The sequence below is a fragment of the Lontra canadensis genome, unplaced genomic scaffold (genome assembly GCF_010015895.1).
Source record: "Lontra canadensis isolate GAN:19392208 unplaced genomic scaffold, GSC_riverotter_1.0 scaffold69, whole genome shotgun sequence".
NCBI lineage: Eukaryota > Metazoa > Chordata > Mammalia > Carnivora > Mustelidae > Lontra > Lontra canadensis.
The window spans coordinates 8,075,209-8,090,579 of NW_022631063.1; the positions used below are offsets into that span (position 1 = coordinate 8,075,209).

General features: G+C 41.8%; 1 protein-coding gene across 1 annotated transcript in view; it reads left to right on the forward strand.

Moving 5' to 3' along the window:
* MYO3B (myosin IIIB) overlaps window positions 1-15,371 on the forward strand; it is a 224,515-nt gene that overhangs the window by 55,235 nt on the left and 153,909 nt on the right. The window contains exons 13-14 of the mRNA XM_032880284.1: window positions 3,318-3,395; window positions 5,982-6,187. Coding sequence (XP_032736175.1) covers window positions 3,318-3,395; window positions 5,982-6,187 — 284 coding nt within the window. The remainder of the gene's footprint in view (window positions 1-3,317; window positions 3,396-5,981; window positions 6,188-15,371) is intronic.

The following is a 15,371-nucleotide window of genomic DNA, read 5'->3' on the forward strand; positions in this document are numbered from 1 at the left end:
TTTTGAGACCTCACTGGCATAATACAGGCAAAGTGGTTACTATGGTGATTTTTTTCACCTTGGAACAATAGATGTTTTATTACTCTTGTTTTGATACCCATCTAAAACTCCATGTGTGGAGTCCATACGTATACTGAAGCTCATTCATTTCCTGTGCACTTGGAGTCTGTGTTATAGTTTGTAAAGCTGACTCAGGACTACTTTAAACACTAACCAGTGCCTCTTATAAGGAATTGGGCAGGACATTTGTCATGTGGGCAGAAAGCAGGCTTGCTCATCTCCAGTTGACTTATATCGTTGTATAAATTGGCACTGGATGAGAAAGGATATTGGGTGAGACATACAATGGTTTGATCCAGAATATTGGTTCTACTGATCATTTTGAAATTGGTTTCATTGGAAGTATTTTCTCTGCCAATAAGTGAAAAGATCTCTTTGCTGTGTTGCATGGGCGCTAGTACTTGCCATCTTGCCATTGAAGAAAACTGCATCTTTGACATTCATCACCAGACTAGAACTAAGTCAATCATGGTAATAATGGAAGGAAAACTGATACATTTCTTGCATGTGTGTGAGGTGGTAGCATTTACTGAGCAGTTTTCCTAATAAGGAAAACAGAGGTTTTGAGAAGTTGAATAGCAAGTCCAAGTCCACACAAGTAGTAAGTGGAGGAGCCTGGTTTTGAACCAGGATGTCTAATTCCAAAACTCTGTGTTCCATAGCATATATCCTCTAAACCCACGGAAGCTTTTCTAGGGTCTTTTCCCCCTATCTGAGGTAAAAGCTTATCAGATCATCTGGGGAAGACTGTTTCTTGGGAATGCCCTATCTTTGAGAAGAACTATATGCTAGATGATGTCCCTAATGAAATCTACTTTCTGGATTCTTTCTAAAAGATTTTTCTTTTTTAATTAAATGAAGCTACTTTTAACTAAATTAGCTCAGGATGACAAAATTTTATGTCAGACCACAACCTTCACATCTGTTTTGGTTTGGATTTTTTGGCATTCTTTCGGGTTCATGATAGACCTGGTGCAGACAGAGGTGAGCTTTGTGCCGAGTCTTCTAGTTTGAAGGACCAAGAGACTCAGCTTCTGCTATGTCCCTTGTCCAAAGTCCCTCTTTCAAATCCACTCCATGTTCAGGACAACCTTGTGACTATACAAGAAGTCCTTGACCAATGTAAGACCTTTCCAAATTCTTAAATTAACAAGTTATTTATTCTTTAAAATTCTTTAAAATACTATGTAGGTGATAAACTGTGGACAAACATTAGTACTTCCAAGCTGTACGTGATGCCAAATGGGTTTTTATTTCCTTCCCAGAGTTACTCTGTATGTGAGTAGAAGGACAGAACTTGGTCATGCTGGGTAGTTAGGGGAGCCCAACAGACTTATAACTTTTGGAGTGCAAATTAGTGCTTCATTCTGTATTTTTCCAGTTTGCTGCAGAGGACAGGTGTTGGTCTTGAAAACAGTTCTTATTATACCTTTTAAATTATGTAAGCACAATTAATATCCACCAAGGATTTTCTGACCACTAAACTATTAAATTCTGAAATGCCAAGGGCCCATTGTATGTTCTGAGGGAAGCTAACAGGTAAATCCTACTAATAGAGAAATATGGATGAATTTTTAAGCTGCCTTTTTACTGTGCCCTAGGGCTGCCCTGAAGGGCTGGCACTCCCTGACTATTTTGAATAAAAAGAGAAGGAAATGAGGGAGGAAAAGCAAGGTTCAAAGTAAGACAGAGTTCTTCAGGGAGTGTCTGAATAAAAGGAAGTGGTAGAAAAATTCCCAAGTTTAGAATGTATGTATGTGTGTTTATGTGTGGGAGTGTGTGTGAAGGTCAGGTTGAGAGGAAAGAAATTAAAGAGAAAAAAAATTCAAGAAAACTTAGAATTTACAGTTTGGCAGAAGGCAGACCCCAACCAACATCCTCTTTCCTTCAGTCCTGATTTGTGACCCCAAACCTCACCAGCTCTGAACTCCATCCTCCAGAGAGGCATGGGTTGGGCAAAGAAGACTTCCAGAATGCAGTACAGTCCCTGCAGGTGGGGCTGGTGGTGGTGTCTATTTTTCCCTTTTCTCTCTTAGAATAGCCTTCCTGTTCAACACCAAGCTTTCATTTCCTCCTTCCTCATTAAAAAAAATGAAAAAGTCAAACTATAGGCGGTGGTACCATAGCTTCAGCTGCATGCAAATGAACTGATGGCTTTGGGAACGCATCCAACATGCAGCCTAGGAAAGGAAACTGCCCTGCCCCCCGCCATTGCTTCAGGAAGAGATAGCCCCATATTCCTGCTCACTATTCAGGTTGCTCTTCTAGTTCTTAAAAACTTAGCTCCCCATTTATTCCTTTTCTTAAATAAACTTTTCTTGAAGCCACCTGAAGCATTTCCTTCCACTATGCCCCATTTCCTAACTACCCCTCGAGGTAGGTCTCATTTTTTGTCCCCACCCTCATGCCTTCAACCCTTTTAACACCCTCTTTGTACTTTTGCTGAATGAGGTTGCAGACATCCTCACCCCGTGGAGGGTTGGCTGCCTGGACAGCCATCCACCAAGCAGAACACACTTGCTGACAGCAGCCTCTCTAGTTCAGACATTCCTGCTTCATCCCCTTGCCACCTGTTCTGAGCAGATGGGAGGCTGCCATGGCAGAGGCTGGCGCTAAAATGCCACTCATGCACTTTGCAAACCAAATAGCTTATATGTGCAGGAGTGGGGTTTTTATTGTTGAAGTACAATAACAAAACAAGCTGTTTCCTACAGTTGTTTTCATTCATAAATTTCTTCCAGTCAGCCTAGGTGGTTGGGATAGATGATTGGGAACAGGTGTATCTCAAGCTCCAGTCTCCAGTGAGCACGTGGGAACTGTGTGATGTGGGAGGGTGGCAGGAAGGTGACTACAGCTCATCTAATTCCCTGCAGTCCAACCTGGGCTTTGAGCCCATGTCTTTGTAATCACCCAGCCTCATGGGTCATTGCCCAGTTTTCTTTTAAGAAATAGTTTGGTCTCATGCAACCTTATTGGAGAACTTAAGAGGGGCCCATTAGAACATCAAGAAATACAGAAATAATAGTGCTGGGGATTTATACCAAGACTTCACAGTATGGTACTTCACCATTCTCAAGCGAGTAGGATAGTGCAAATTTTGTTTTTCTTTTATAGGTCTTCAAACTTCTCCCATAGTTTTCACTATCATGTCCTAAACGTCAAGGTCCCTTGGGTATTTAACCAAAAAGCCTTTGAGATTTTGGAAGAGCCAGAAAATGCCTATATCCTAAAACTACTTCCCTTTGCCTCTGCTCTAGGTGGACACTCTGGAGGTGATACGACATCCCGAAGAAACCACCAACATGAAAAGGCAGACCATGGCTTCTTACTTCCGGGTACGGAGTCCTTTTGATCTCTGTTTTACCTGTTTCCAAAAAGGACTGCCATCCCTTCCTGTGAGAGGCCCAGATATGATGGAATTAGTGAAATAAGAGCAAAGCACAAGAGTTAGTTAAGAAAGGTGGAAGTGTGGGGAGAGAAAAATTAAAGTGGAGAGCCCACCTCTACGTATATGTTTTCTGATTTCAGAAAGATCGAATGAAATCCCATGTGTCTACAGACGGGACACTCTCTGTCACTGGCACAGAGCCTGTCCATTCAGTGTGCTGATTCTGTTAGTATTTGAGCTGCTCCTTGGCCTTAAAGCTACTGGAATCCACCGCTTTTCCAGCATATTTACTGAAAAATAAAGTTAATAAAATTCCAGAAGGTGGCTTATTAAGTTCACAACCTGAGGGAATCTGTCTTAGTTTTAACTTTATTTTCCTAGATCAAATTTACCCATTGCCAGACACAGTTATTTCCCATCTCTGCTGCCCCAATTCTTGATATTTCATCTAGTAAAATGACTCCTTTGAATAAAAATGTTGTGCCTAGAAGGGCTCTGTTAAATGCACATTATATAGGAAAGATAAGATGCAGACACTTTTTACCAATTCACACAGATTTGTTTATCCTCAAATTATAAAGCAGTAGGGTTGGAAGCCCCTTAGAGATCATGTCCCACTGGGAACTAAGGTCTAGGCAGCTTTGTGGTGGAGATGCTATTAGGCCAAAGACAGAATTACTGATCTCAGGTTGTAGGGTGGAGTTGCGATAGGAAAGGACTCTGCAGGGATGGGAGTCGAGTGGTCATGAGCTGGAGTTGCTGAAGCAGGCTGGAGGACAGGACCTGGGAGCCAGCACCATGGGGAAGGCTCCATGGAAAGCTAGCAGGTTCAATTAGCATCCAAAGCCAAGAAATCTGACCTCATCAGCTGTATACTTCAGAAGTAGACTGAAATTGGGCCCAGAGGGTGGGAAGTGGGCCCAGAGGCCTTTGAGTCCAACACTCTACCCTCATGCTGATTCTTGCTACAGCTTCTCTGACAGGTAGATGTTTAGATCCTATTTCATCACTCTCATGGTTGGACATTTCTAATTGCCATATATTTCTCACCTTGAGACCTACCCTAGTCCTGTCCACTTTAGTGGCTGTATCCTCCTAGTGTCTTGGGGGATAGGGTGTGTGTGTGTATGTGTGTGCATGTGTATGTCCCCGTTCCGGGGGATTTGGAGGCTTTGAGCAACCCTGTGGGGTCAATTTCAAGATCCTAGAGTCCCTCTCTCAGAAGAAGCCACCTTTGCCTTATGATTTTTCAGAAATATATCAATGACAATCAGTTTGGTGTCCCCCAAATGTTAATTCCAAGAAAGAGAATATAGTGGCAAGCTAGGTAATACCATTTTGGATCAGTGGAGGTGTGATTATGAAATAAAGGGACTGATTTCCTGTGTAGCTGTAGTTGCCCCTCAAGGTGTGTACACAGAGAAGCTCCAAAAGTGGCTGCCCCTTAGGAGCAGCTGAGGCAGTCCCACACAGCAGTGCTTCTCTATGTGCCCTCTTTCTGTGGGAGCCCCCCACCAGCCACTTGATGGATGTTAGGTGACCTTCACAATAGTCTCCTTTTCTTCAGTTTTTCTTGTTTTCTTTAGTTTTTCTTGTTTTCTTTGTCCTTTTTCTCTCTTTCTTGTTTCTCTTCTGCTTTATTACCAGTGGTATCAGTAGGATTTGCTTAGACTTTCTGGTGGTTCTTAGGCTGAAGAAGAAACTGACCCCTTTCCTAAAGGCTAGACCTTTTACATTACAGGTACAGTTTATGGAGTACTGTGTTAGCATACCACACGAACTGGTTCTGGGATGGCATTACAGGGTAACCTAAGCATGTTCTTCGACAGCTAAGTTTCTGCCACATAGGGATATTGCTTGACACTTGGTGATATTTATTTATGTTTTAAAGATTCATCTATTTGTTTTCTTTATTTTTAAAAAATTTATTTATTTGTTAGAGAGAAAGCATGAGCTGGGGGGAGGGACAGAGGGAGAGAGAGAGAGCGGATCTCAAGCAGACTCCATGCCGAGTGAGGAGCCTACTGCAGGGCTCAGTCCCACGACCCTGAGTTCATGACCTGAGTCGACATCAAGAGTTGGATGCTTAACTGATGGAGCCACCTAAATGCCCCTCATCTGTTCATTTTGAGAGAGAGAGAGTGTGGGTGTGAGCACACGAGCAGGGGGGAGGTCAGAGGCAGAGAATCTCAGATGCCTGGCTGAGCAAGGAGCCTGACACAGGGCTCAGTCCCACCACCCCAAAATCATGACCTGAGCTGAAATCAAGAGTCGGCGCTCAACCAACCAAGCCACCCAGGTGCCCTGGCCCTAGGGGATGTTTCAGGAATGCTTTTGAATCCACAGGCAGCTATAAGGACTTCTCAGAACCTATATTATCACCCCCTATAGCTGGTTTCTTTTCCAGCCTTATAAAGGCCTGTGAGTTGTTTACAAGCCCACAAACTGCTCTAGAGGGCCCCGTGGGCCTGTGCCGGAATTATCCATTATGTTTGTGGTAACCTCATTTCCTGTGTATTTTTCCCCCTGGTAGTATTCTCTGATGGATCTGCTCTCCAAAATGGTGGTCGGACAGCCCCACTTTGTGCGCTGCATTAAACCCAATGATGACCGAGAGGCCCTGAAGTTCTCCCGAGAGAGTGTGCTGGCCCAGCTCCGCTCCACAGGGATCCTGGAGACAGTCAACATCCGCAGGCAGGGCTATTCCCACCGCATCCTCTTTGCAGAGTTTGTGAAAAGGTCAGGCCAGCATCTTGGGAAATGTGTTCTGTTAAATATAGCTGTCCTATGGCTATCCCTGTCCCCTGGGACTGCTCCTCCTGCTCGTTTGCCTCCTAACCTGTAACGGGCTAGTTACCAGCTACCATTTACTTGCTGAAATGTTGCATTTTTATTGTGCGCTATCTAAATTGCTGTGCTCTGGAGGACAGGGTAAGCACCCTTCTGACCACTTTTTAAAAAATAAAAACATCCATAGATATTTATATATTACACATATCCTTAGGTTTCAGAGCGTCCAGATATTTAATTGACATGGTGAAAGTGTTCCTTCTTAAGTGGGTCAAGATTCTAGTGGATGTGAACACACCCAAGCAGCCGATCCTCTCTTAGGCTAAAACAATGTTATGGTATCATAGGAGAGTTAATATTTATATAGCACCTAGAATGTCCTAGATGTATAATCTTATTTGATCCATAGAAAAATGCTGTAAGCTATGATCTGTTATTATTCCCATTTTACAGATGAGGAAATTGAGGCACAAAAAGAAATGTAAGTGACTTTTCCAAGGTCCCATGCTAGTAGGTGGTAGAGCAGAAATTTGAACCCGTGTAGTCTTCAGCATCCACATTTAATCTCCTCGGTCCATTGCATTCACTCAATGTTTATTGAAATGTTTTGGAGTTCTTTAGACCCAGAAATTGACTTTATCTAGGAGTGAAAACCTGTTCTCATCTATTCAAGGCCATAGGGATGGATTCTGTGTCATGTGATTACAGGTAGAAGTTTTACAAAACTTTCTGTGAGGAAATAGATAGAGGGCAACAATAACAAAAAGCCACCTGTGAGATACACTGCTATCTGAGGACACCAGAGAGGAAAATTAAAACCCATTTTAAAATTTGCACCCCATTAGCCATCTTTAGTTTCTTTTTACCTCTTTTCTGAAACTTGTGCCCAAGGTCATTTTTCCAACTTTTTCTCCAGGAAGAATGGATTCTAATAGGTATCTTGCTTCATCGAGGCTTCAGAATTTTGTTTTTTTTTTTTTTTTCCCCTAGAGATTTTATTTATTTGACAGAGAGAGATCACAAGTAGCAGAGAGGCAGGCAGAGAGAGAGAGAGAGAGAGGAGGAAGCAGGCTCCCTGCCTAGCAGAGAGCCCAATGCGGGACTCGATCCCAGGACCCTGAGATCATGACCTGAGCTAAAGCCAGAGGCTTAACCCACTGAGCCACCCAGGCACCCCTACTTCATCGAGGCTTCAAAATACCACTACATTCCATGGAGAAGAAAGGGCAAAGAAATTTCCTTGCAGTTAGAGTTTTTCAATTAAAAATAACAAAATGGCTTTTAAAAAAGAAGTATCTTTGAGCTCCTTTTTCCTCTTAAACTTGGAGGTGGAAGGAGGAAAAAAAAGACTGTTTTAGCACATGAATGTGACTAGTCAAGTATTTTTAGCCACTAAGTGTGGAATACGTAAAAATATTTAAGAAAACAGGTCAAATGCTAAACAGATTGGCACTTCTTTGTTCGTAATCCGAAAGCCATTAGGCAAGTATGAACAAGAATTTCAAAATGTCAGTAAATCTGAAGGTATCAAAGATTTCTGAGCCAGGAAGTTAATTATTGGTATTTTGATCCTTTTGAGCAATTTCACAACAAAATAGATGAGTTAGCAGTTTTCTTTCTTGATGTTTATTCAACAAATAGGTGCGCCTCTTATATTCCTGTTTGGGAGTGCTGTTTTGTAAACTCTTAGCGGAAATATGCAGACAAAACAATCAAAGGCAGGGAACAGAGTCATTCAGGTTTATTGGGTAGAGATAAATAAAAGGTAAAGCCTTGTTTTACGTTATTCTTTACCTTTTTGTACTTTCTGGCATTCCGGACAGAATCCAGAAAGACAGTGTTTAGGGGATTATGTTATTGGGTTCCAGAATGGGGAAGTATTGCTCAAGTTACCCAAATCTGCCACTTGGCCAAACCTAAAATACTTCCTCACCCCATCGTCTTTGAATTTTTCGGCAAAATCACTTGGAAGTGCCCTTTCTGTTTTCTATTCATGGAGCCTTGGGGGAGAGAGGTTGTTCCCAACACCTTCTCATCAGTGGGGCCAGGTGGGTTGGAAGTTTTTATCTATTCTCATACAGGTATGGAAGAAGTCACCTGGCAGCACTGGGCAGGTAGCTGAAGCCTCCTGAAGTCGTACTGTTCAGGGACATCACAGAAAATGACTGAATACTCATTGGCTTCATGGTGACTGGTCAGAAGCATGGTCAACAGAAGGTCTCTGCTGGGGCAAACACATAGAACAGCATGTGTTGGGATGTGTTCTGGCAAATGTCTGTAAGATAGGACTGCACTTTCAGTTCAGAGTCTTAACCATTTGTTTATTTAAACTATTGCAGTGAATAGTGCAACTTAGTAATGAGATCAGGGTTCTAATCTACTTTTGGATGTAGTGTTTGGCACATTACTTGACATTCTGTAAAAAATATTTCCTTGTCTGCATGAGAAGGCAGGATTACACAGAACCCATATTCTGAAGAGTTTCAGGGATCACATGCAGATTCCTTGGCCTAACTTGGCTTCTGAGTCTTCCAGAAAGACCCACTTCCCCCCAGTCAAGCTCATAGGCAGGAGAACAATATCTCCCAGGTCCCAGTTCATAACAGTTGTTAAATCAATGTGTTAAACAGAATAACCTTTACTCCCCTGACCCAGGGCATCACAGTTTTGTACCCCATGATAAAGGGAATTTCCACCTTGGAAAGATTACTTGTCTTTCATTTGAAATTTTTTATACTGTGATCATAGGACTATTTGAGATCTCCCTAATGTACATAACATCTTAAATTTTCTTTAAGATCATCCCTTTCAATAGTTTACTATTTCTCATTATTCTCTTCCTGTGTTTTCCCTTTGTAATTAAAATGAAATCACTAAACTATTGTGAACTTGTAGAATTCCCTGGCAGTGGCAGAAAAAGTATACAATTACATAGTAGCGTTTGGGTCTAAATGTGTGGTTTAATGGAATAGATACTGGTTTTTCATAATCATTGAGGGTGGGGGTGATCCTCTCAGCAGCTGCAGAAACAAACCTACATTATTTCCAACAAACCATGCTGTTATTCAAAGTATTTCTTATTTGGACTTTCCTTCAGAACAAAGCACACAATTATTTTATTTGACTTCTGCGAACGCCCAGTTTGACCACCTTTTCTATTAGACTTGACTCTGAATTAATCTTAGCTCTTTCTGAAAATTAACACATGTACATGACAAAAATTTACCAACTTGGAGGCTTTTATTTATTTTTTTAGGATTTTATTATTTGAGAGAGGGCACATCCACGTGTGCAAGAGAGGGAGAGCACAGAGGGAGAAGTAGACTCAGAGAGCCTGACATGGGACTTGATCCCAGGACCCTGGGATCATGACCTGAGCCTAAGGCAGATGCTTAACTGACTGAGCCACCCAGGTTCCCCAACTTTGAGGCTTTTAAGTGGAAGTTCAGATATAGATTCTAAAAATGAGTCCTAAATATTTATGGCAAAGAGAGCATGTAATGTCCCAAGGAGCTGGAGAATGAGTGATTTTTAAAAGGAACCATAATTATTAGGACTTTTTTGTTGGTTCGGGTATGACCTTTTTGTGAATGAGTTACCTGATTTTATAACCACCTTCCAAGTAGTAGCAGAATTTCTAGCAGCTACAGAGAAGCCTTGTGAATGCCAAGGATTATGGACACAACAGTTGCCTCTGAACATTTGTGAAGAATCAAAGTGCCCTTGTGAGAACTGTCTCATAAAAAGTCATTTATACACCTCTGCCTTTACGTATGTATCCATATCTCGAATAGAATGCCTGGCACAGAGTAGCTGCTCCAAAAATGTGGAGCGAATGATTCTAAACCCAATGATGCTGAAGGCAAGAATGTGCCTCATCTGTGTTCTTAGCACCTTGTATGGAACTTGCCATATAGGTAGGTTCTCATTAGATGTTTTCTCTTGATAACAGGGAGGCTGTATTCATGGCCAGGAACTAAGAAGCCCTGTAGGTGACATGTATGTCCACCTCTTGGTTTCATCCTGGGACCACTCTGGAAAAACCCTGAAGGAGTACAAAGTTAAGGGTCAAAGTCCAAATATGAAAGACTTGAAAATCAAGGCCAATTTTAAAAATGTCTGGGGCGGGTGGCACCTGGGTGGCTCAGTGGGTTAAAGCCTCTGCCTTCGGCTCAGGTCATGATCTCAGGGTCCTAGGATTGAGCCACGCATCGGGCTCTCTGCTCCGCAGGGAGCCTGCTTTCTCCTCTCTCTCTCTGCCTGCCTCTCTGCCTACTTGTGATCTCTCTGTCAAATAAATAAAATACTAAAAAAAAAAAAAAATGTCTGGATGTTTAGACATACTCCAGAACTTCCACCAGCAAGAATACCTGGGTCTCAAAGGATTGCTCTAGAATCCAAAAAAGGGAATTCTTCAGCTCTGGAGATGCCCTCAGTAAGGAGTCTTGTGTGTCCTTTTCCTTATAGTATAAATAAATAAAAGCGGTAAAGAAAAAAAAAACGGACAAGAATAAAGTACCTTTATGGAGGGCATGAATTACAAAAGAGCATATGACACAGAACATCCTAAACATTTATTCTCTCCTTTTTACTACTCCCTGCTGTACTTTTCAGAATACTAAGGGTAGTCTCCCAACTGAATTTGGAAGAGCCTCCCAATATGTCTTTCTAACTCCAATCTCTTTACTAGCCATTCCTTACACTGCCACTAGTTATGTTTCTAAAAATGTAATCCTGTCATTCTTGTGAATAAAATTCTGTGCCTGCTCCTCACTGCCTACAGGATAACATCCAAAGCCTTCAGCTCAGTAGGTAAGGCAGACGTTTCTCAGTAGGTAAGCTCCAGCCAACCATTCTCATTTTTCCCCACTGTTCTCTCTCTCACACCCTAGACTGCTGTCAGTCTAACCATGGACCCTCCAGGCCCATGCACAGTGTTGGCCTTTATACCTCTTTACACCTACTCCCCACCTCTCAATCTCTAGCCCAGTCCCCTTCCCTCTGAAGCCGGCCCAGGCTCCGCAGAGCTAGCAGGTCCTGCATCCTCTGGCCCACATCTGGATGTTGATATTTCTGTATTAGAACATGTACTTTCATTTTTATCCAAACATGTCTGTCTAGCCCACTAGACTTTAAACTTCTATGGAGATGGAGTGCACTTCACTCATTTTTTTTTTTTTTTTTTTTTTTTTTGCTTCTGGCATCTTGCCTGGTATAATGTGTACTCCATGGCGTATGTTTTGCGTTTCCCAAATGAGGGAATGTATCAGTCAGGAATGCATCTGATTATGAATAACAAACATTTTTAGTGCTTGAACCAGGTTTCTCATTCTCAACATGCTGACATTTTGGACCAGATAATTTTTTGTTGTGGAAGGCTCTGCCTGTGCCTAGTAGAATGTATAATGTACAGTAACATCCCTGGCTCCTACCTATTAAGATGCCAATCACCTCCTCACCACCCCCAAGTCATGACAATTAAAAAAACTGTCTCCAGATATTGCCAAACGTCCCCTGGGAACCTAATTTCTCAAATTGAAAACCAGTAGCAAATAGGTTTATTTGTTAGTTTCCCACAAAAAAAAAAAAAAAAAAAGAAAAAGAAAAAGAAAAGAAAAGAAATTAAGAGGTAAGCTATTTTTCATATTAGTTCAGCTGTTCACTGATGTTACCAGGGACCTGAATATACCTTCTGACCTCCTTTCATTCCTTTTTACCATCTTTACTATGTGGGTTGGCTTATAGTCTCATGGTCACAATGGGACTGCTGCCTCTCCAGTCATCATGTCTATAGTCAAAGAAAGAAAGGGACAAGATGAATGACTAAGCCAGCTATATTTGTCCCACCCTTTATTAGGAAAGAAAACATTTTCCCAGAAGCCATTTCATATCTCACTGGCCTGAACAGAGTCATGTAATCATTCCTAGCTACAGAGAAGGGCTTAGAAAGTAGGGTACAGGCCTGGGGCTGGGAACATTTTCACCCAAAAGATAGAAACTACTATTTTTTTAGCCAGGAAGAAGTGGGAATAGAAATGAGAGACACATTAATTATGCTTATCACAGAAAAGAAATCCCGTGTTTATTAATTGAATGAGGGAATAATTAAATAAGAGGCTGAATGAATTTGAATAAATACTTTCCGTTCCCCGTGACCCACTCATTTCTCATTCCTTGCTCCCTAGCTTCTTGCTCAACATGGTAGTTTAAGAACTAGCAATGAGTTCAGAAGTCCCTGAGTAAAAATAGGCAAGAGACTGAGAACCCCTTAATTCCATTGCTATAGAAAGGTGTGTTTGCAATTTTAAACCTGCAACAAATTCTTTTACCTCTTGCAAAATGAACTGAATATCATCAGTTATCACTGTGAAAACTCCACCTGAGGACAGGGTCCCTGAAATTCCCTTACAGAGAGCCAAGGTTAGCACTGGCTCATAGGACAGGAAATGAGAGAAAAATCAATGCACAAAAGAATCCAGACATCTCAAGAAGGGCTGAAATCCTGAAATCCCAAGTTTCAAATATCAAATAACAAAGCTTCTACTTTTTTCTCTGACTATTAAGCAGTGAATAGGAAAGCACAAATCCTCCAAGAGCTAGGATGGTGATACCATGCCTTGTCTCTTCACGGGATATTCCTGGATTTCTTTTGTTTTTACCTGTAGCTACACAGGTGAGAGCCTGACATCAAATAGATCTTAGTATGCCATTCAGATAAACTAGTAGATTTGCAGCAGAGTGGAAAGAATCCTCAATTCCTTGCAAATTGATTTACATGGTAGTGAGGGACACGTTATGAGAATATGTAAGGAAGATAATGGACAGCTTCAACATTGTGAGTAAGCATGTCGCATAGTCATGTGAACGGTCACTGCATTTATTTTCTAAGGGTAGCAGTGGAGTGGTGGCATTCTCTGGGAGGGGTCTCTAACAGCTGCTGCCCTTGTATACTGTCTTTCCTGCCCATTGTTCTGTGTTTAAGGGAATGAGTCAGCCACCCCGCCCCAACTACAGGCGAGACCTCGGATGACTTCTCTCTCTTAATTCTTATATTTACCATTTTTATAATCTTGGTTAGTGTACTAAACTAAAAAAAAAAAAAAAAATCAAATGAAAAAACTTTAAAAGCTCCTTTTACAATATCACTGAAAGACTCTAACAAGTAGCCCAGTCCAACTTTCCATTTCAGAGATGAGGAGGCTGAGGTCAGAGAGGTGAAGCAGCTTTCCCAAGGTCCCACCTCTAGGAGTTTGGCAGTATCAGTCTCTGTGACCACCTCTCTCTATTCTTAGGGGACAGAATGGGTTCGTATTGGCCTTGCCTGGGCTGTGGGTTCTTTCCACCTTGCCTAAGGCTGTGGATGATTCAAAATCCCAAAACCCATTCTTTTAAGGTCCTGTCTTTCTCGTGGAGCCCACATTGTTGACAGCTGTCTTTCACTATTTGAGTATCGGAAAAATCATTTCTGTAGTTGATAGCTCTGCAAATTCAGCCTGAAATTTGTAGTGGTGACTTGAGAAGTTGAGACAAGAGGTAGTATCAGTCAGACTCTTCTCCAGAGGCTCTGCAAAGAGGCTGTAATGATAATAACAAGCCGTCTTTCCTTATTTTTCTAATGTCTGCACTGTGGGCAGACTCATGAAATAATCCATTCATAGGAAACAACCCAGGAGGACGTAGAAACACAGCAGGCGATGGCTCTGCTGTGGCAGCAGTGCAGGAAGAAATAGCAAAGGAAGCAAAGAAGAAAGATGTGATGGAGTGTTAGTATCCATGTTGTTGAGAAGACCACCACTCTGGACCTTTGGATTGGCTGCCTGGTTTACTCTGTGAAAATCAGTGGCTGAATTAAACTCTATGTCCCTGCTTGGAGGTTCCTTAAAAAAATCGAGTAGGACTGCATTATGTTAAGTAGTGATAACGATGAAGTAGCAAAAACAAATAAGAATAAGGAAAATAATGAATGGAAAGGAGAGAAGGTGGAAGAGGAGAAAGGAGAACATGAGGAAACCTCACACGATGATGGCAGATGAGCACAACATGTCTCTCCAGCCCCAGCTGCAGACCTGACTCCTCGGCCAAGGCAATGGCCTTCACAGCCTAGAATTCCTGGACCTGGAATTCCCCAACACGGTGCCCTAGGAAACCACTGCCCAGTCCATCAGCTGACCCATGGTTGACCTTGTGCCCATTTTAGCAAGTTCTGTTCAGTTGACAGTAAATATCCGCCCACCCCTGAGTACGCTGGTTTAGAGATGACTCAAAGGAAAGATTGCTAGCCACTCTTTTATATACATTTGGGAAAACATTTTTGTCAAAGAAAGGGATGAAGATAGGAGAGAGGGGTATTTATTAACTACCTGCTGATGGTAGGTTTCATGCTAGTGCTTTCAGACATCATCTCACTTAGGGGCACCTGGATGGCACAGTCAGTTAAGGGGCCGACCTTGATTTTGGCTCATGTCATGATCTTCGAGTCCTGAGATCAAACCCTGCATCGGAATCCACGCTCGGCAGGGAGTCTGCTTGGGACTCTCCCTCTCCCTCTGTCCTTCACCCCTCTCTTACTCACTCACTCTCTAAAATAAATAAAACTTGCTTATAAAAAAATACTGAGAATATCCCCCCAAATACATGAAATTATTTCAGTTTCACAGTTGAGGAAAATGTCTCAAAATCACACATAATGTGTTGTATAGTCAGGATATGAAATAAGAATCTACCTGATTCCAAAGCCCATCTTCAAAATATTTAAATGAGACCATTGAACATAACCCAAATATTCACTGTGAAATCAATCTATAGAATTCAATTGTGAAAATAGTAATGATTTTACTAGCTGTAAAATAGACTGATCAGTTTAAAGTTTATCTTTTATTATAAATTTGTGAATAAACTCAGCCTCAGTCTTGAATTCCCACTGTCTTTTTTTTTTTTCCTTTAGAAGGCCTCCCATTTAAAGCTTAAGTGGAGGCAGCAACAGCATCAGAAACATTTATTAAGCACCTATTGTGTGTGATAAGTGCTGCAGTAATACTGAATTAGAAGGAATTTATGGTCTCAGGGCTTCCACAATCTAATAGCACAGATCAACGTGGCTTCTTATCCCAAGGCCCAGATTTAAGAGTCTTCC